Source organism: Sesamum indicum, linkage group LG9, assembly GCF_000512975.1.
Source record: "Sesamum indicum cultivar Zhongzhi No. 13 linkage group LG9, S_indicum_v1.0, whole genome shotgun sequence".
In the NCBI taxonomy this organism is placed as follows: domain Eukaryota; kingdom Viridiplantae; phylum Streptophyta; class Magnoliopsida; order Lamiales; family Pedaliaceae; genus Sesamum; species Sesamum indicum.
The window spans coordinates 8,595,870-8,611,550 of record NC_026153.1 but is presented as its reverse complement, the minus strand read 5'-3'; the positions used below and the strand labels follow the sequence as shown (position 1 = coordinate 8,611,550).

General features: G+C 36.2%; 1 protein-coding gene across 1 annotated transcript; it reads right to left on the bottom strand.

Annotated features, from left to right (window-relative positions):
• Positions 4,906 to 13,545, bottom strand: LOC105171119 (cellulose synthase A catalytic subunit 2 [UDP-forming]). Its single transcript, XM_011092143.2, has 14 exons — positions 12,733 to 13,545; positions 11,677 to 11,872; positions 11,336 to 11,547; positions 11,138 to 11,237; positions 10,862 to 11,045; positions 9,848 to 10,114; positions 9,207 to 9,552; positions 8,894 to 9,031; positions 8,145 to 8,270; positions 7,804 to 8,016; positions 7,450 to 7,720; positions 6,886 to 7,082; positions 6,460 to 6,810; positions 4,906 to 5,858 (listed from the first exon to the last, which is right to left on the bottom strand). Exons 1-14 carry the CDS (start codon positions 12,817 to 12,819, stop codon positions 5,274 to 5,276), a joined length of 3,273 nt encoding a protein of 1,090 aa, XP_011090445.1. The 5' UTR covers positions 12,820 to 13,545; the 3' UTR covers positions 4,906 to 5,273.

The following is a 15,681-nucleotide window of genomic DNA, read 5'->3' as shown; positions in this document are numbered from 1 at the left end:
GATAAAGGTTACCTCCCACAAAGCTTTTTTTTCGTGTGATAAGGCATGGAGAATTGCGTTTGTGGACTCCAAATCCACTAGAAAATAATTTTTCGAAACTCCACTTGAGAATGGTAGGTTTTTGAAGTAATAGTAAGAGGAGTTGATAACTAAAGACCAAGTCTTAACGTGAATTTAATATTACAGATAATCTACTTATTGTTTTCTACTTTATATGTTGATGTAGATGTCTATGAGTCCACTTACTCTAATTCTTGAGGCTAATAAATTTAACGGAACAAACTACAATGACTGGCTGCAAAGTCTCAAGATAGTCTTAGATTCAAAAACCAAACTTACACTCTGGATAAGGATCTTCCTAAGACCTTGCCGGAGGGGTTTACGAGAAGTTGCACACTGACCACCAGCAGGTCCGCAACGTCGCCTGGCCTCGATAACTAACAAGATCCAGAAGCAGTACGAAAGGTTGCATGATATTGTCTCAATTATGCTCCAAATGCAACAAATCTATGTTGTCCCGAGCTAGCATGTAAGATATGCTGCAACAAAGGTATTCTTCGAAGCTAAGATGACAAAAGGATCGTTTGTACAAAGTCGTGGAATGGTGATGCTATCTCTTGGGGAGAAGTTCAAAGATCTTCAAGTAGATCTTAAAAAGAAGGCATACATCGACGTGGTCCTTCCGTCTCTTCCTCCCTCATTCGACCCATTTATTATCAACTATAATATGAATGGACTTGAAAAAGACCTTCATAAGTTGATAAATATGCTGGTCTAATTCAAAGTAACGGTCTAGTACAAAGTAACGATTGAAAATTCATGTTGACCGTACCAGTGGGAGAGGCTTCGACCATGGGAGTGAAAGGTAAGGAAGCCAAACGCCGAAAGAGGAAGAAGACAAAGACAAAATCAATTACTGCTAGCACTTCGAGTGTTGTTTCGGTTACACGGCAAGGCGGGGGTAAAAAAAATAGGCAGAGGGTTGGCAGTCAAATATTCTGAATGATGTATGCATTAACTGCCGTGAAAAGGGGCATTAGAAGAGGGAATGTCCCAAAATCCTCTTAAATGAAAGTATATTTGAAATTGAGTATTAACACGATTATTATTCTACTTTGGTATTGGATACCAATAATTCATATCTTTGAATGGTTTGCAGGTAGTAATAAGAAGTAGAAGTTAAGATGAAGGGTCTTAAAGGCTTAGCAATGGTAGCTCAAATGTTGAAAAGACTAAGGACTAGTTAGGCTTATCACAGTAGTAATCATGTTAGAATAGAGTTTGACACAAAATTATTTAATCTAGCATGATCAAAATATGTTCTTCATTTGTTGTAGACAATTTTGGAATTATAATTGTTTAATCAGAAAAATTATTTTATTTAATAAAGATTATTCTTGTCTGCTGGGATAACAAAATAACTTTTCTTAAATATTATCCCATAATTGAATTGTGAATGCTCAAAATCAAATGATTAAAAATGAATAATCAAGCTAAACTTACGGATTTGACCCATAAGCCAAGGCAATTTCCCTCTAAGTAAAGATAAGAAAGTTGGAAGACTCAAAGAGTTTAGCCATAGATAATTTGTGTAGTTTGCAAGTCTCTTCGAAGAAGGAAATATAGTGAAGCTCTTTGTTGGACAAAGTGGGCTTGTCAAATAATCTATTGAATTGGATCCAATCAAAAAATTGTAGGTTATTAAATACATAGGACCATAAGAGGAATCATAAGTCTAAGAACCTTAGGTGGGTTCGGAGAATTAGACATGAAGTGGTGAACCAAACTGATTCCAAAATTAAATCTTTACGATAAGTTCGAAAGGGTATGCATTTAGTGGTAATATTTTATATCCAGTTGGGAATGGAATTCTAACTCGCTGGAATTCTTCTTGAAAAGGATCATTAACGATCTTTCGTAAAGAAAAAATTGAATCTTGTTGGACTCAGTTCGGTCGGGGTTTCACTAAATTAGCTTAACCCTTGTCATTCATGACATTTTCTGATAGTCGTGATCTAGTATCGGGTGTTGTCTTGACAAGCCTGTGTCTTATAAAATTCTGAGCATGTGGAAAAATCCTACATACTTCAAGAGACTATTGGGAAACAAATTAAACTTGGTGTTTGACTTGTGCAGGTTTAATGCAGACATCATTCGAAATCTACTTAATTCCACTGGCTATATTTCAATTTTCCGAGAGACGACCAGAATACCTTAAATACCTAAGAGGTACAGGCTTATGCGTCTAACCAGTCAATTGAATTATAATCCTAAAGGTAAAAGGAGAAGCAATGTTGGACGTCGAGATCGAAAAGTGGCTTGGAGCCTTGGATCTATCATGAATTTCATACTAGGTTTGAAATTTCGTGTAATTGAAATATTCATTTTGACAAGCTCGTACGGAGTATGACTCGGTCAACAACAGGCTCTAAGGTCAGTGGGAGTTTGATTGTGTTCCAAGTTTTTAGTGTGTAATATCTTATTTATTTGGAATGAATTTAAATTGTTAGGAAGCACTCAAATACAAACATTGTTCACGAATTTCTCCATGAAAAGAATTGGATTCATATATAGAGGGTTAAGCTATTCATAATCAGTCACAGTAAACTAATGAGAAAGCTTAAATGTTTGACATCCCCTACGTCTTTATCGTGGAAAGCATAGATATGTTGTTCAATGCATTAGACCTGATGTTGTAGGCTTTGAGCATAACAATGGGAATTGGGTGTGTATCAAGGAGGCATATGACAATTATTGAGAACAGTCTTTAATACTTGAATAAGGATTAAAGAAGTATTCTTAATGCATATTTTGAAGAGTCGATTCTAGATGACTAATGTGATACTAGCTTTGAGATTCATGTGAATAATATTTAGTCTCAATGTAAATGTATGTTCCAACTTAATGGTGGTTTGGTGGCTTGGAAAGATTTCAAACAGGATACCACAACGGGTTTCATCACGGAAGTCGAATGTATGGCGACTTCAAAAATTGTCCACAACTTGAAGCGCAAGCCCATTTGGGAGAGGTTGAACCAAGTTAGGAGGAGCTTCAACTCCTCCATACCATGTAAGCATATGATCAGCCATGATGAGAGATATGGAGTGGTTTTTCTCATCATAATTGGAGGTTATGTGAATGTGTGTATATAAGTTGTCTTGGAGGCAAATTTGGTGGTTTGAATTTGAAATTCTATTGTGTGTATTGTACAAAATTACACATATAACTTCAATGCATTTTTCTTGCTCTCACTCTCACGATAAGCCACAAAATTTGCAGTCCCAAAAGCTCTCCCAAATTGCTCCTTTGTGTTTTATTTTGAATTGGATTCAAGTTTAGAACTTGAACAATCCCTAAGTACTAAATAATAGTGTTTGTTTAGAATTATTTTCTTGTTCTTTTCTATCTAGATATGGATTAGAACTTTGATTTTATTTTGTGGTGTGGACAATTTAGAAGAATTTTATATTGAATTCTCAAGTGAACGGAATTAGAGAACATAAAGGGAACAACACTTGTTGTTGTTCGACTTAAGAAACGAAAATATAGAGTTTCATTTAAGTTTCTGTACTTTTTATTTTCATCCTCGAGTTACATGTCCAGTATGTTTATTTTATTGTTATACTTGTTGACAAACACCAAACGCTAAAACTTTCAAAGAGTTTGCAATCGACACTTCTGCTACGTTCTCGGGCCGTACTGATTTTCAGTTACTTCCTCTCCCACTTCCACCCTAACCATTACATGGGCATCTCTCCACAATGGTCCAAGGGTATCATACATTGCTCTTCCACCACCATATCACTTATTGGCGTATGAAAGAATTGATATTATGAGGACATACATGTAATTTTTCATTCAAAAATAGATTATCAAACAAAGTAAATATATTTTATCGTGGTGAAATAATATTTCAAAAAACACTCTATAATTAATCTTGGATTTTTTTTATTTCACATTTAATTTAAATTTATCCTATTATTCATTTAGTCGAATACTCAATGTAAATCGATCTTAAGTTTGTAAAATTGTTAAATTAGTCCTTTTTTTGGGGGGGAGAATACTTTCTATTTTTTTTAATATGACATAATTATCTTATATGAATAATGAAAACTTTGACTTCTTGTGAATATAATTACATATTGCTTAACTTAAAATAATATCTTTTTTTATTCATTTTAGGAAGTTACAAAAAAATTAAAAAGTATCACTATTGATTAATATTTGTAAAAGAGAACATATCTAATATGAAAATATAATAATAAAAAAAAAAGCCTAAGTGAGTACAATTTTAAGATGTTTTTGTAGAAAAAGCATAGATGTTTTATTTTGTGTAAATTATAACATCTATAACCGTTTAAATTACACCGACCTACAATGAGGTTTGCATAATTACGAACAACCTCTCATTATTTGAGAAATTACAAATACTCCCTAATTTTAATGGTCGTCTATTTCCATCAATTTTTTTGATGAACGGACCACATGTGATTTATCAAAAATTCTAGGAAAATAATTTGATTTTTACAAACATAAAGGATTAAAAATAATTATATCTTATGAGATCTAAAATTATAAAATAATTGAAAGTGCTTATAAACTCATCCAAACACCTTAAATGCCCTTAAAATTTAAGATTAAAGTTTAAATCTTGAATTTTAGCTCCCCAACTAATCTAGATATCAAGATATCATCATGTAAGCCCCAAACTCAACTTGAGACGTACAAAACTGGTACTGTATCATGGAAAATTAATAATTTTTCTAAACAAGGAGATAATGATTCTAATTAAGACAAACTTTAGGGGTCTGAGGGCAATTTACCATAAATTTTCCAATCAAGAATTCTCTTCCAAGTGAGTACTAAAAGAGTTGAAATAGAAGCAAATTCAAGTCCACAACACAAGGAGAGAACAAAGAATGATATTGAACAAGTATATGACCTTTCTGCAGTTTACATATTTCAACCCTTTGAGGGCCATAACTTACAGTATATATATCCCCTGATAAACACTAGACACCATGACAACAACCACATACATATGTATATCCAACAAAAGAATCAATGGAACCATCTCAAAAACAAATATCAATCAGTCAGTTCCCACCTCCTCATATCTACACAACTTTTGATCAACACAAACACTTTTATTCTACCTTAGGCAAATCGAATCGGACAAAACCGTTCCAGAATGTCTGGGCTGCACAAGGAGATTCCTACTCCAACAACTTGTGATTTGCAGAAGAGTGTAATTTGAGCTGCTGAATGACTCCTTAGTCATCACAGTTAAGCCCGCAAATTTCCAGTATCGGCCCCTCTCTTGAAATGAACGGGTTCACCCGAACCCACACGAGGGTTAGTATTGATGCAAGGAGAATTGACCATATCACGATTACGGTAGGAACTCTGTCTTGTTTGCCTGTCAACCCCTTGAGGAATGGGTAGAGGTGCATGATAACCCAAATGGCGAAGAATAGTTTACCGAACAACGGCCCCCAAGAATCGTACCCGTTATTCACGGCATCAGCAATGCCGACCACGACCCCGACTATGTTTATGATCAACAAAGTCGTGGGCGGGATCAACAATGATGTCCACTTGAAGATATATAGCTCGGCAAATTCTCCATCATCGCCTCCTTTTGAGGTGACGGTGAAATTTGTGCTTACACCAGCCAAAACCTTGAGCAAACCTTGGAAGAGGGCAAAGAGGTGAGACGAAACTCCTCCGATAACCCAGAACTGCTCGTTTCTCCACCAGTCGTCGATAGGAACGCCGCCCCATTGCATTTCAAGGACACCGGTTGCGGCAATGGAGATGAAGAGGGCCATGAATATGATGCTGGCATAATTACTGATCTGTAAATAGAGTGATGCATTAGCTAACGTTCTTGAACAAACAAGGAAAAACTGTTGAGTGATTGACAAAGCACGAGGCAGATAATGTTCTGGTGCTCAAATAAAACAAATAAATTCAAGAATGCTGTTGTATCTTCTATGTCATCTCAGGATGCAAGGAACACCGGAAAAAAAATCTCAAAACCAAGCTTTGTTTGGAGTTGTTCTTTGAACTTTGTGGGAGTTTTATATTGAGGGGACTGGTATTTTGGTACTGGGATTGAAAATGTGTAGCGAATGAAAACGTGTTGATAATGACTTGCCAGAATTTTTTGGTAGTGGCGTCAAATTAAACGTTTCTATTGTACTTGAAGAAAACTATTGGAAGACTAAAGTATGTATAAAAACAGTTGTGAAAATATGTGATAATTTGAGCGATAATTAGACACTTGAGGTTTTTGTAAGGAATACTTGGAAGAACAAAAAAATTCCATTTCTATAGGTAAATACATTTTCATCTAGGCAAAGAAGAAATGGTTCCTTCAGAAAACACTCCAAACAAACGCAAAAGTTTCCACAATACTGAATACACTGAATCAAGATGATGTGAAAGCGTACGTACCTCAGGGACAATAAATTTCCCTGTAAGAAGGCAGATGGCTGGTAATGTACAGTAGACAAGCAATGGAAGAGAAGTCCAGGGATATACAACAGAGTTTATATAGGAAAATCGTTCCAACCACTTCAATCCACCTCCATACCCATACCAAATAGGGCAGTGTTTGCTCAGAAAAATCTCGACCGATCCAAGAGCCCATCGAAGAACCTGGTGAAGACGATCGGAAAGATTGATGGGAGCAGATCCCTTAAACGCAGGCCTCTTAGGCATGCAGTAAACAGAACGCCAGCCATGACAATGCATCTTGAACCCCGTCAGGATATCTTCTGTGACGGAGCCGTAAATCCAGCCAACCTGGTTTAACATTCAAATGTTTAGAAGGAAACAAGCCATGTGACGTAACAGAAAGCTAAAGATCAAATAACTTACCTCCTTCCCCCATTCGGTTTTATCTTCATAACCACAGCTGATAACATGAATGGCCTCCTTTAAGAGGGATGGTGAACTAACAGTCTTAGGAATACCACCATTTTCTAGCAACGTTGAGGACACAAATACTGGTGATTGCCCGAACTTCTTCTCAAGTTTCTCCTGGGACAGAGGAGGTCGAGCGACAATATTTGTTTCTGTAATGAAATAAACAAAAATTTAGTTGAATGTATAAGGCAGTTCCGCTTTTCTTGTTTCGTTCTTTGGCGTAAGATCAGGAAATTTAGTATAAAAATGAAGGGATGAACACACCAACAAATCTTGAGGTTCAGATATATTACGAAAAGAACTAACAGTCCTCTTTTATACATAACATATTTACTCATAAAGACCACCGATGACCAAGGGAATCTGTAATGTAGAAATTTAACACATGGTTTACAATGTAATTTTTCAAAATCAGGGATTTTTTAGTAATACGTCCAAACTTAGGTGCTGTCTATGTACTTATGCCAAAAATGCAAGCAAAAATATGTACTGATTTAATCAAAGCAGAAGTTTTACCTTCAATCCCTTCTTCTATAGTTTCAAGAGCATGTATTTGCTTTGATGCTTCTCTGTGCTTTGACTTCTTTTTATCTTTCTTTGTTTTGCTTCTCTTGTTCTTTCTAGAACCACAACACAAACAGCACCATTTTGGCCAGCAGTTGCACGTCTTGCTGGGTGGTTTCTTCTTAGCGGGAGCATCATATCCATACAGTGCTTGCCTTCTGAAGACACACCCAGTTCCAACATATATAGGCCCTTGCAAACCATCCAAACCCTTCATGTTGATCTGTATAAAAGTTGAAGAGTCAGCATTTGCATGATGATACGTGTAATAGATCAAGCAAATACAGGATGAAAGAAGGTACATACATCAAAGAATACGACATTACGGTTGGAATATCTATCATGACGATCAATCCCATCAAATCTTTGCGGAAACTGCACGTAACATACTTTCTTTCCTGAAGTTGGATCCATCATAAAACACATAGCCTCTCTCAGAGCTTTGCTGTTGTTTATGTAGTGATCGCAGTCAACATTCAGAAGATAAGGAGCGTTGGACAAAACAGCCGAAACCCGAATCTGAAGAAGATACAAGAAAATTAATAAATTACAAATTGAGGCTTTAAAAATTCTTTTTTTGTTTTTGTTGTAGTGGCAGACTGGCAGTTAGGTTTGGTAATATATTGAGATGCGTAATCATTATTTACCAGCGCATTCATAGCACCAGCTTTCTTATGATGCTCAAAGCCAGGTCTTTTTTCACGGGAAACATAAACCAGCCGAGGCAGCTCATTGCCTTCAATATCACGAACACCATCATGACCAAGGAATACCTGTTGAGAGAGCAATTTAAAAAATCAAACCTACGAACACTCTACTAACAAAAGAAGATTGCATGAAATAAATGTTACCTATGCGGAACCACCACAGTGAAACCTAGTTGCAACATAGATAAGCGCAAGCAACACAAGGAGTGTAGAAAAAATAAATAAAAGTGTCGTTGTGCATCAGGGTAGGAGATGGCAAGGAATGGACCATGCTATACATATTGAATTTGTTTAGTGCATGTTTCACACACCTGTGGCCCCACATTGTAATTGTTATTACAAGAAGTAGAACAATCTGAGTTAAACATTTACAGAACCCTTTAGTCCAAATGTAAGGCTGTCAGCACCACAAACTATTCAAATCGTATAAGTCCTAAACTTCAGTTACGTTTAAACATTGTCAAACCAATTCCATAGACATTCATAGTACAGGCATGATGTTCACACATTGCATAAGAAACACAGTGCAATGGAACAGGACAAGAATCATCAGTTCCAAACTTTTGCCGGCAGATTCAAATAGGTGCACTCAGAGTGCAAGCCAATCCTTGTATAACAGACATAACACTCACCACATTACATCAGAAAATTCACAGATTGAAGTAAGACTTTATCGATCAGTAGCGTACCTGGATCATACCAGGATGGTCCCTGACATTGTTACCAGGCCAGGGCGTCCCATCTTGCATTGTCCAACCATCCTCGGGAACCTTTTCAGCCATGGCCACCAAACGATTGATACGAACTTTGAACTCCTCGTATTCTCTCTGTAGTTGGTAAACAAGTATGTCGCCAAATTCATTAGACAAGGACAATCATTAGCCAGTCTAAGAGGGAGGCTAATTCACACATGCAAGCAGGAACTCATATATTGTCTTTTCCTTTGTTGTTGTGTGTTTATATAACTCAATCAAGAAACAAGAGTATATTATAGATACAAACCTTCATTTCACGCCTTTCTCTCACAAATGCAGGATGTACTTTGTTTTTCAAATAGTCCATCTTCTGGGAAAAGTACCATTCTGGGGCTCGTGGTTCAATGTTAAACTTCTTACAGAAGGGAACCCATTTTCGAGCAAATTCGGATGTCTCAGAAAGTGCTTCAAAAGTAAGCATGGCTGCACCATCATCTGAAACATAGCATGCTACTTTGTCGACTGGATAATCCACTGCAAGGATGGAGAGAACTGTGTTTGCAGTAATCAGTGGAGGTTCTTTCATGGGATCGACTGTGCTGACGAAGACGTCTATATCCGCTAATTCTGAGGGCTTCCCTTCCTTTTCATACCTAAAAGAGTTAAAGCAACGTCAGAGACATCAACAGCAAAGAGAACTATGGTGCTGCTTCAATTATAATGACTATAATAATCAGAGAACACCAAGAATTGAAGCAAAAGTTAAATAAGACTAAGCAGAAACTCTATGAAGTGGAATGGTGTCTGTTAGGACAGCTTCAAAAGAGTTTGGGGGAGAGAGAGAGAGAGAGATGGTACTTATCAAAATTCACACCTAGTCACCCTTTAGTAATTCGACAAATTTGGAATGTCAAATGAACTGTTGAGTTCATTACAAAGGTTACATACCTAAGCGATAGTCGATCAAGGTATGTCTCCCGCTCAATTGGGTACCACTTTGGAAACTGATCCAGTATCCATGATACAGCAAACCATATTTCACAAATAACTGATGTCATCCACAAGCCATATGCATCAGGAACTGGATTGAGAATCCTATAGTGAAAAAATAATCCGAGAACCACAAGTCGCAGCAAAATTATCATTCTGTAGGGGTTTATCTTGCTTGAAGCAATGGGTAATTTCCTTGACAGTGGCTGCCTCCCCTCATCCATCCTACAGGGATAGTTCAAAGACAGAGACATCAGATCAAAAAATTAGTGCACTTACCGTTTATCTTAACATCCTATGCGTAGAATGTAAGATACAAACGCCACACCCTAGCAAACTTATTTCAAACTGGATAAATGACAGGACACAGAAATTAAAAATTTATTTATTTATTTATTGATGAAACAGTGTTCAAAGTTTTAAGTATTCGCTAACAGGATCAAATCTCAAGATTAAGTGTGTATTTCTGACAAATTATAGTTTCATCATTTTCACTAATGTTGTTTAGAACTATCCCTTGCTTAACATTGAAAATCAGTAGTCGTCAGTTCCTTTCACTACCAGCCGCTGTGATAGAAGGAGTTGCTCTAGCTTAAGCTTAAGTCGATCCTTACAACATAGAATAGCTGAACGAGTTAGCCATAGAGCTCATCCCCGATTAAATAGTTTATGATTTCTTGATGGTTGACTGCTATATCTTAATTAGAGAATCGACTGGTCACTCATGCTTGAAAGAAAAAGAATAAGCGATGCCATTGAATCTGTTAGAGGAAGGCTAGAAGAGAGTAGCTAAAAAGCAGATATATTAGCAAGTGTACTATCTTTTTCCTCATTCCAAGTCATCTTATAGGAAACAGTTGTCCCATGGAGATGTATGATTTAACTAGAAAACGGGATTAGGCTTCACAAAAAGATAATAAGAAAGCAAAGAAGAGTTAACCATTTGCCCCTTGAGGCCAAGCTATTACTTACATAGGCAAATCCGTGTCCAGCTCACTCCCGTCAAATTCCCCACCATCATTATTCCCTTGATGTTTAACCACTTGAAGTTTGTCATTTTGCCTCTTTTTCCACTCCTCCATACGATCCTTCCATGCAACACTTCCATAGCCATATAATGCAATGTCTTTCTCCGGAACCATAGGTCGTGGATGCACTAGTGCAACCAAAGTTTTACCCAATAAAAATTATAAGCAAGCTTGAAAATACTATTTTAGTTCAAAAATCTGTTCAGAAGAAACAACTTACAAGGTGCTGTTGTACCAGGCGGAGTTGGATGAGTTCCATTCCCATGACTGGCAAATGGGGGTACTATGATAGCATTCTGATTATACGCAATCTCAGCATCCTAGAAGTGATTAGAAGACAATTAAGCCACAGAAAACCTATGCAATGTAGCACACACACATACATACAACAAGAGAGAGAGAGAAACTCTTCCATTACCTCTTCACCATATGTCAAAAGAGGGATCTCAAGACCCTGGGCAGATGGATCCTGTTTTGACGTTTTTGCTGATCCAGCCAAACCACCGTGGCCAGATGTTACAGCACCTGCACTTTGTGTGAAGCCTGAAGCCTCAATGTCCCCATAATCAAACTCATGTTCCAAATCATCAACATCATCTTCGTCCTCATCACCCTCAACTCTAGGGCTACCTAGAGCACAGAATAAACTTGTCAATCATATTTTAACTCAACCGAGAAACACTCATATAAGCCGACACAGCAAGGTTGCAGCTAGTTAACAATGACCATGCGCAAATATAACAACACTGAGACACTGACCTTTGATGCGTTTGTATCTGGTTTTGCACTGAGGACAGCACTGAGTGCCCTCTTTCCTCTCATACTCATAGCAAGTTCTACAGACAGGGAAAGCACATTCATTGCACGCAACAAAGAGTTCCCCATCTACAGTTATCTCCACTTCATCCCCGCAGATTTGGCACGTCTGCCCACTTAGTTCATGTACGGACTTGATCTATAAAGTAACAAAAAATAGGAGTTCAATATCCATTAGCTTTTCTAATGCTACGAGGCTGGCATAAAGCAAATCATATAGCTTTTCTTTATCCATTCGTAGGACAAAAACTTCAAAAGAACAACTAAGTGAAAACATTGCTCCCAAATAACGTAACAAACCCACATATCATATAGTTCCTAAAAACCAATTAATTATTTAGTTTGAATTCTTAAACTTCATCCGCACTACCAAGTTGGATTTACCATTTGTTCTCATATATGCAGATATGTAACCAAAACATCATGAAATTTTTCTTTTTTGCTTTCATGTAAAGGTGCAAGAGTAATCAGCGCATCAAAAGTCCACAAAAGCTCCCAGCATCAAGTTCTTAACCTCTGTAGAAGAATTTAAAAGATACTAGTGCCCAAGAAAGGATCATTTTCAGAGGCATCTAGCAATCATAATGAGAGAAATTGCTCGGCCATATTAGTCTCAAATAAATCTCATAAAGCATCCACAGGCTGAGATGAAGCACTGAATTTGGAATGAAGTGCAGAGGGTCAAAATATTCTAATTTCATCCATTCGCCAATGAACAAATAACAACCTTCTTACATAAATCTCGAGCTAAAGTATGTCAAAAACTAAGTTTAAGGTTGAAAAGAAGAACAAATATCCATGCCCATCTCTCAAAGTCATAAAATTAAACTACAAGCAGCAATACACCATTTCAGAAAATCACAACCAAATTCCGCACCTATCAATCTACAAGGCTAACAATGGAATCTAAACAAAGGGTTTCAAGAAATCCGGAAAGTGATAATGAGCATCCAAACGAATGAAACTAGAAACAAAAATGAGGTTTATCAAGAGACTCACCCTTCCAATTTCATCAGCATTAATAAGCACAAACTCATTTCTATTGTGAGAACCAGCAACAAGCCTCCCTCCTGTATTCATCGCCATTCCCACTAAGAAAAACTCCACAAGAAATACCCCAAATTATCCACCTTAGTACTCAATCCCTCCTCAATGAAGAAACCCAACTGGGGATTGCTTCGGAAAGCCACACTTCTTGGTTCAGTTCCAAACAGCAAACAAAATTCTTTGCAGAAAAATGAACAAATCTTGCAATCACACTTAAAAACCCACTCAAGATTTAGCTCTCAATGCCCATAAAACAGCTGGAAAAAATCCAGCTTTTTGTTGCCCAAAATTTGAGTTGAGATACACAAAATCCCACCTCAAGATTCAACCTTAAAACACAATGCCTGAGAAAAAGAAACTTTTGCCCTAAAAATTGAGGGTTGGAGCACCGAATGTAAACCCCGTTAGAAGAAACCAGCGACCCCAAATCCCCACATTGGGAAAAGCATTTGTAAAAAAGCAGAACATTGGCGAAAAAGAAATTAAAAAAAAAACGAAAAAGAAACTAAAATATAATACTCTGGAAAGGTTTATAGATAGTGTGTGTTTCTTGAAAAATGTCAATGTGATAAATATAATAATAATTAAAGAAATATATATATATATAGTTTTCTTTACAAGCTAACTCTGCACTGGAATATGGCTGGACAGGACTGATGGACTTTTTGAAGTTGTTGTCTTGATAGAGAGAGAGAGATAGAGATATGAGGAGAGAGAAAAGGCAGTGGTGGGTGGGACTTGGATTCTCTGTAAGATGGCTAAACCAAAAAACAAACAAATCACTCTCTCTCTCTCCCTCCCTCTCTCCCTCCCTCTCTCTCTCTAAATTAATGAGGAAAAAAGTAGAGTGTGTGTTGTGTGTGTGTGAATAATGGGGCCCAAAATGTAGTGGTGGAGGAGGTGGTGGCTGCTAGCTTTGAGCTGTCCCCACCCCACCCCGGAGTTGGTATAGTAATAAAAGCTGTATGTATATATATATATATATACCACACACATTAATTATAACTATTCTGTATGTATATGTAGAGAGAGAAAGAGAGAAAGAGAGAAAGAGAGAAAGAGAGAGAGACGGAAAGAACAAAGGATGATGGTCCTTCGACTTGACAAATCCAGCTAAGGCATGTCTTTGTGCCGTATATCTCCTCTATCTCTGCTCCTCTCACACTCTATTTCTTTGTTTTTCTTAATATAATAAATTCTAACAAATCCTCTCAAAAATTTAATATATTTATGAATATTTTTTACTATAAAAAAATTAAAAACATTTTATGATATGTAATAAAATTATATAATTATTAAATAAAAATTTGAAATTATCAATCCCACCCCTATTATATTTTTCTTAAGAAAATTAAAAAAAAAGTCGATCGGATGAATAAAAAATTTTAAAAAATTTAAAAACATTAATCGATCCTGAACATCATCATGAATCTGGACAAATATAATTCTTACACCAACGGGAACAAATTTAAAGACATGATTTGTCGATAAACAAACAGTTCATTTCATTTTTATAAATTAAGGTATAATTGTCTGTTTCTTGTAAAATTGAATTTGATTGAGTTGTCTGAGGGCACTTACTCTGATTTTCTACTGTTTTTTCCACTTTCAATTAACAAAATTTTCTGCGTAATTTTTGTCGAGAAATACGGCAAATTTTATTTAAATTTAATTACATAAATATATATACATACAAAGTGAGATATAGAGAGAGAAAGGGAGAAAAGAAAACGCGTGGGATGAGAGAGAGAGATGGGCAAAGGAAACCGCGTGAAGAGGTCCTACATCACTGGGTTAGTGAGTGTGTGTCTGTGTGCAAAAAGTGAAAACGTTGAGACTACGGAATGTCACGTGTAGAGTGTACGCATATATACGTATTATTAAGTCTGGTCGCACATTCTTGTTGTGGGTATATAATAAATAATTTTTTATATTTTAAAATATATTATAAATAAAAATAAAATATATAAATTAATAAATTATAAAAAAAACTAATTTAAAATATTATCAACACAACAAAATAATTGGTATAATAGTATTGATTTTTTAAATCATCTAATTTGGAGTTCAATGGTCATATACAAAAAATAGTACGCCGACGCTATCGACTGTTGTTTGTGAGTATTGCGGGTCTTTTTTTTTTTTTTAAGTTAATATGTATATACTAGAAATACTATTATGTAGCAAGGATTTATTTTTAAGATAAATTATAACGAGTTCCTCTAATATTTGGTATAATTATAAATATTTTATTATTATTTAAAAAATTATTAATACCCTGATTATAATCGTAAGGGAAAATTTGGTAATTTTATACTTCTGTTAAAAGATTATATCATTTCAGGTATTAATAATTTTTCAAACAATAAAATATTATTGATAATTATATTAAATATAATGAAAACTCATTGTAATTTACCCTTATTTTTATTAGTTAGCAAAACCACGATTGATGCTTGTAAATAATCTGAATACTTATTATTCTTATTTAAAAGAGAGACTGTTGGAAAATTGGCCCATGACCAAATTTGGTAGGCTCAAGCCCACAACCCCAAACCACCACCTGAAAGGCCCGACTTGGCCTCACCCGACACGATCCACCCAACACCCAACCTGGCTCCCATTTTAAATTGGCTGAAACCCTTCCCTTCTTATTTTTTTTTCTCAGCCGATATTCACCCTCCTCGTCTTCTTCCCTCTTTCTCGGTTTCTTGTGTCATGATCCATGACTTCCCTTTATTTATTTACTTCCTTGGGGAAGAAAACGAGGAAGAGAAGATGAGAGAAAAACAAGAGAAATAATCTGTAGAAAAGATAGAGGTAAACCTGAGTGGTTCGATGGTGTTTTGGTAGCGATATGTGCTTTGGTGGTATGGGTTAGTCTTGGTGGTTGTTTTTTCT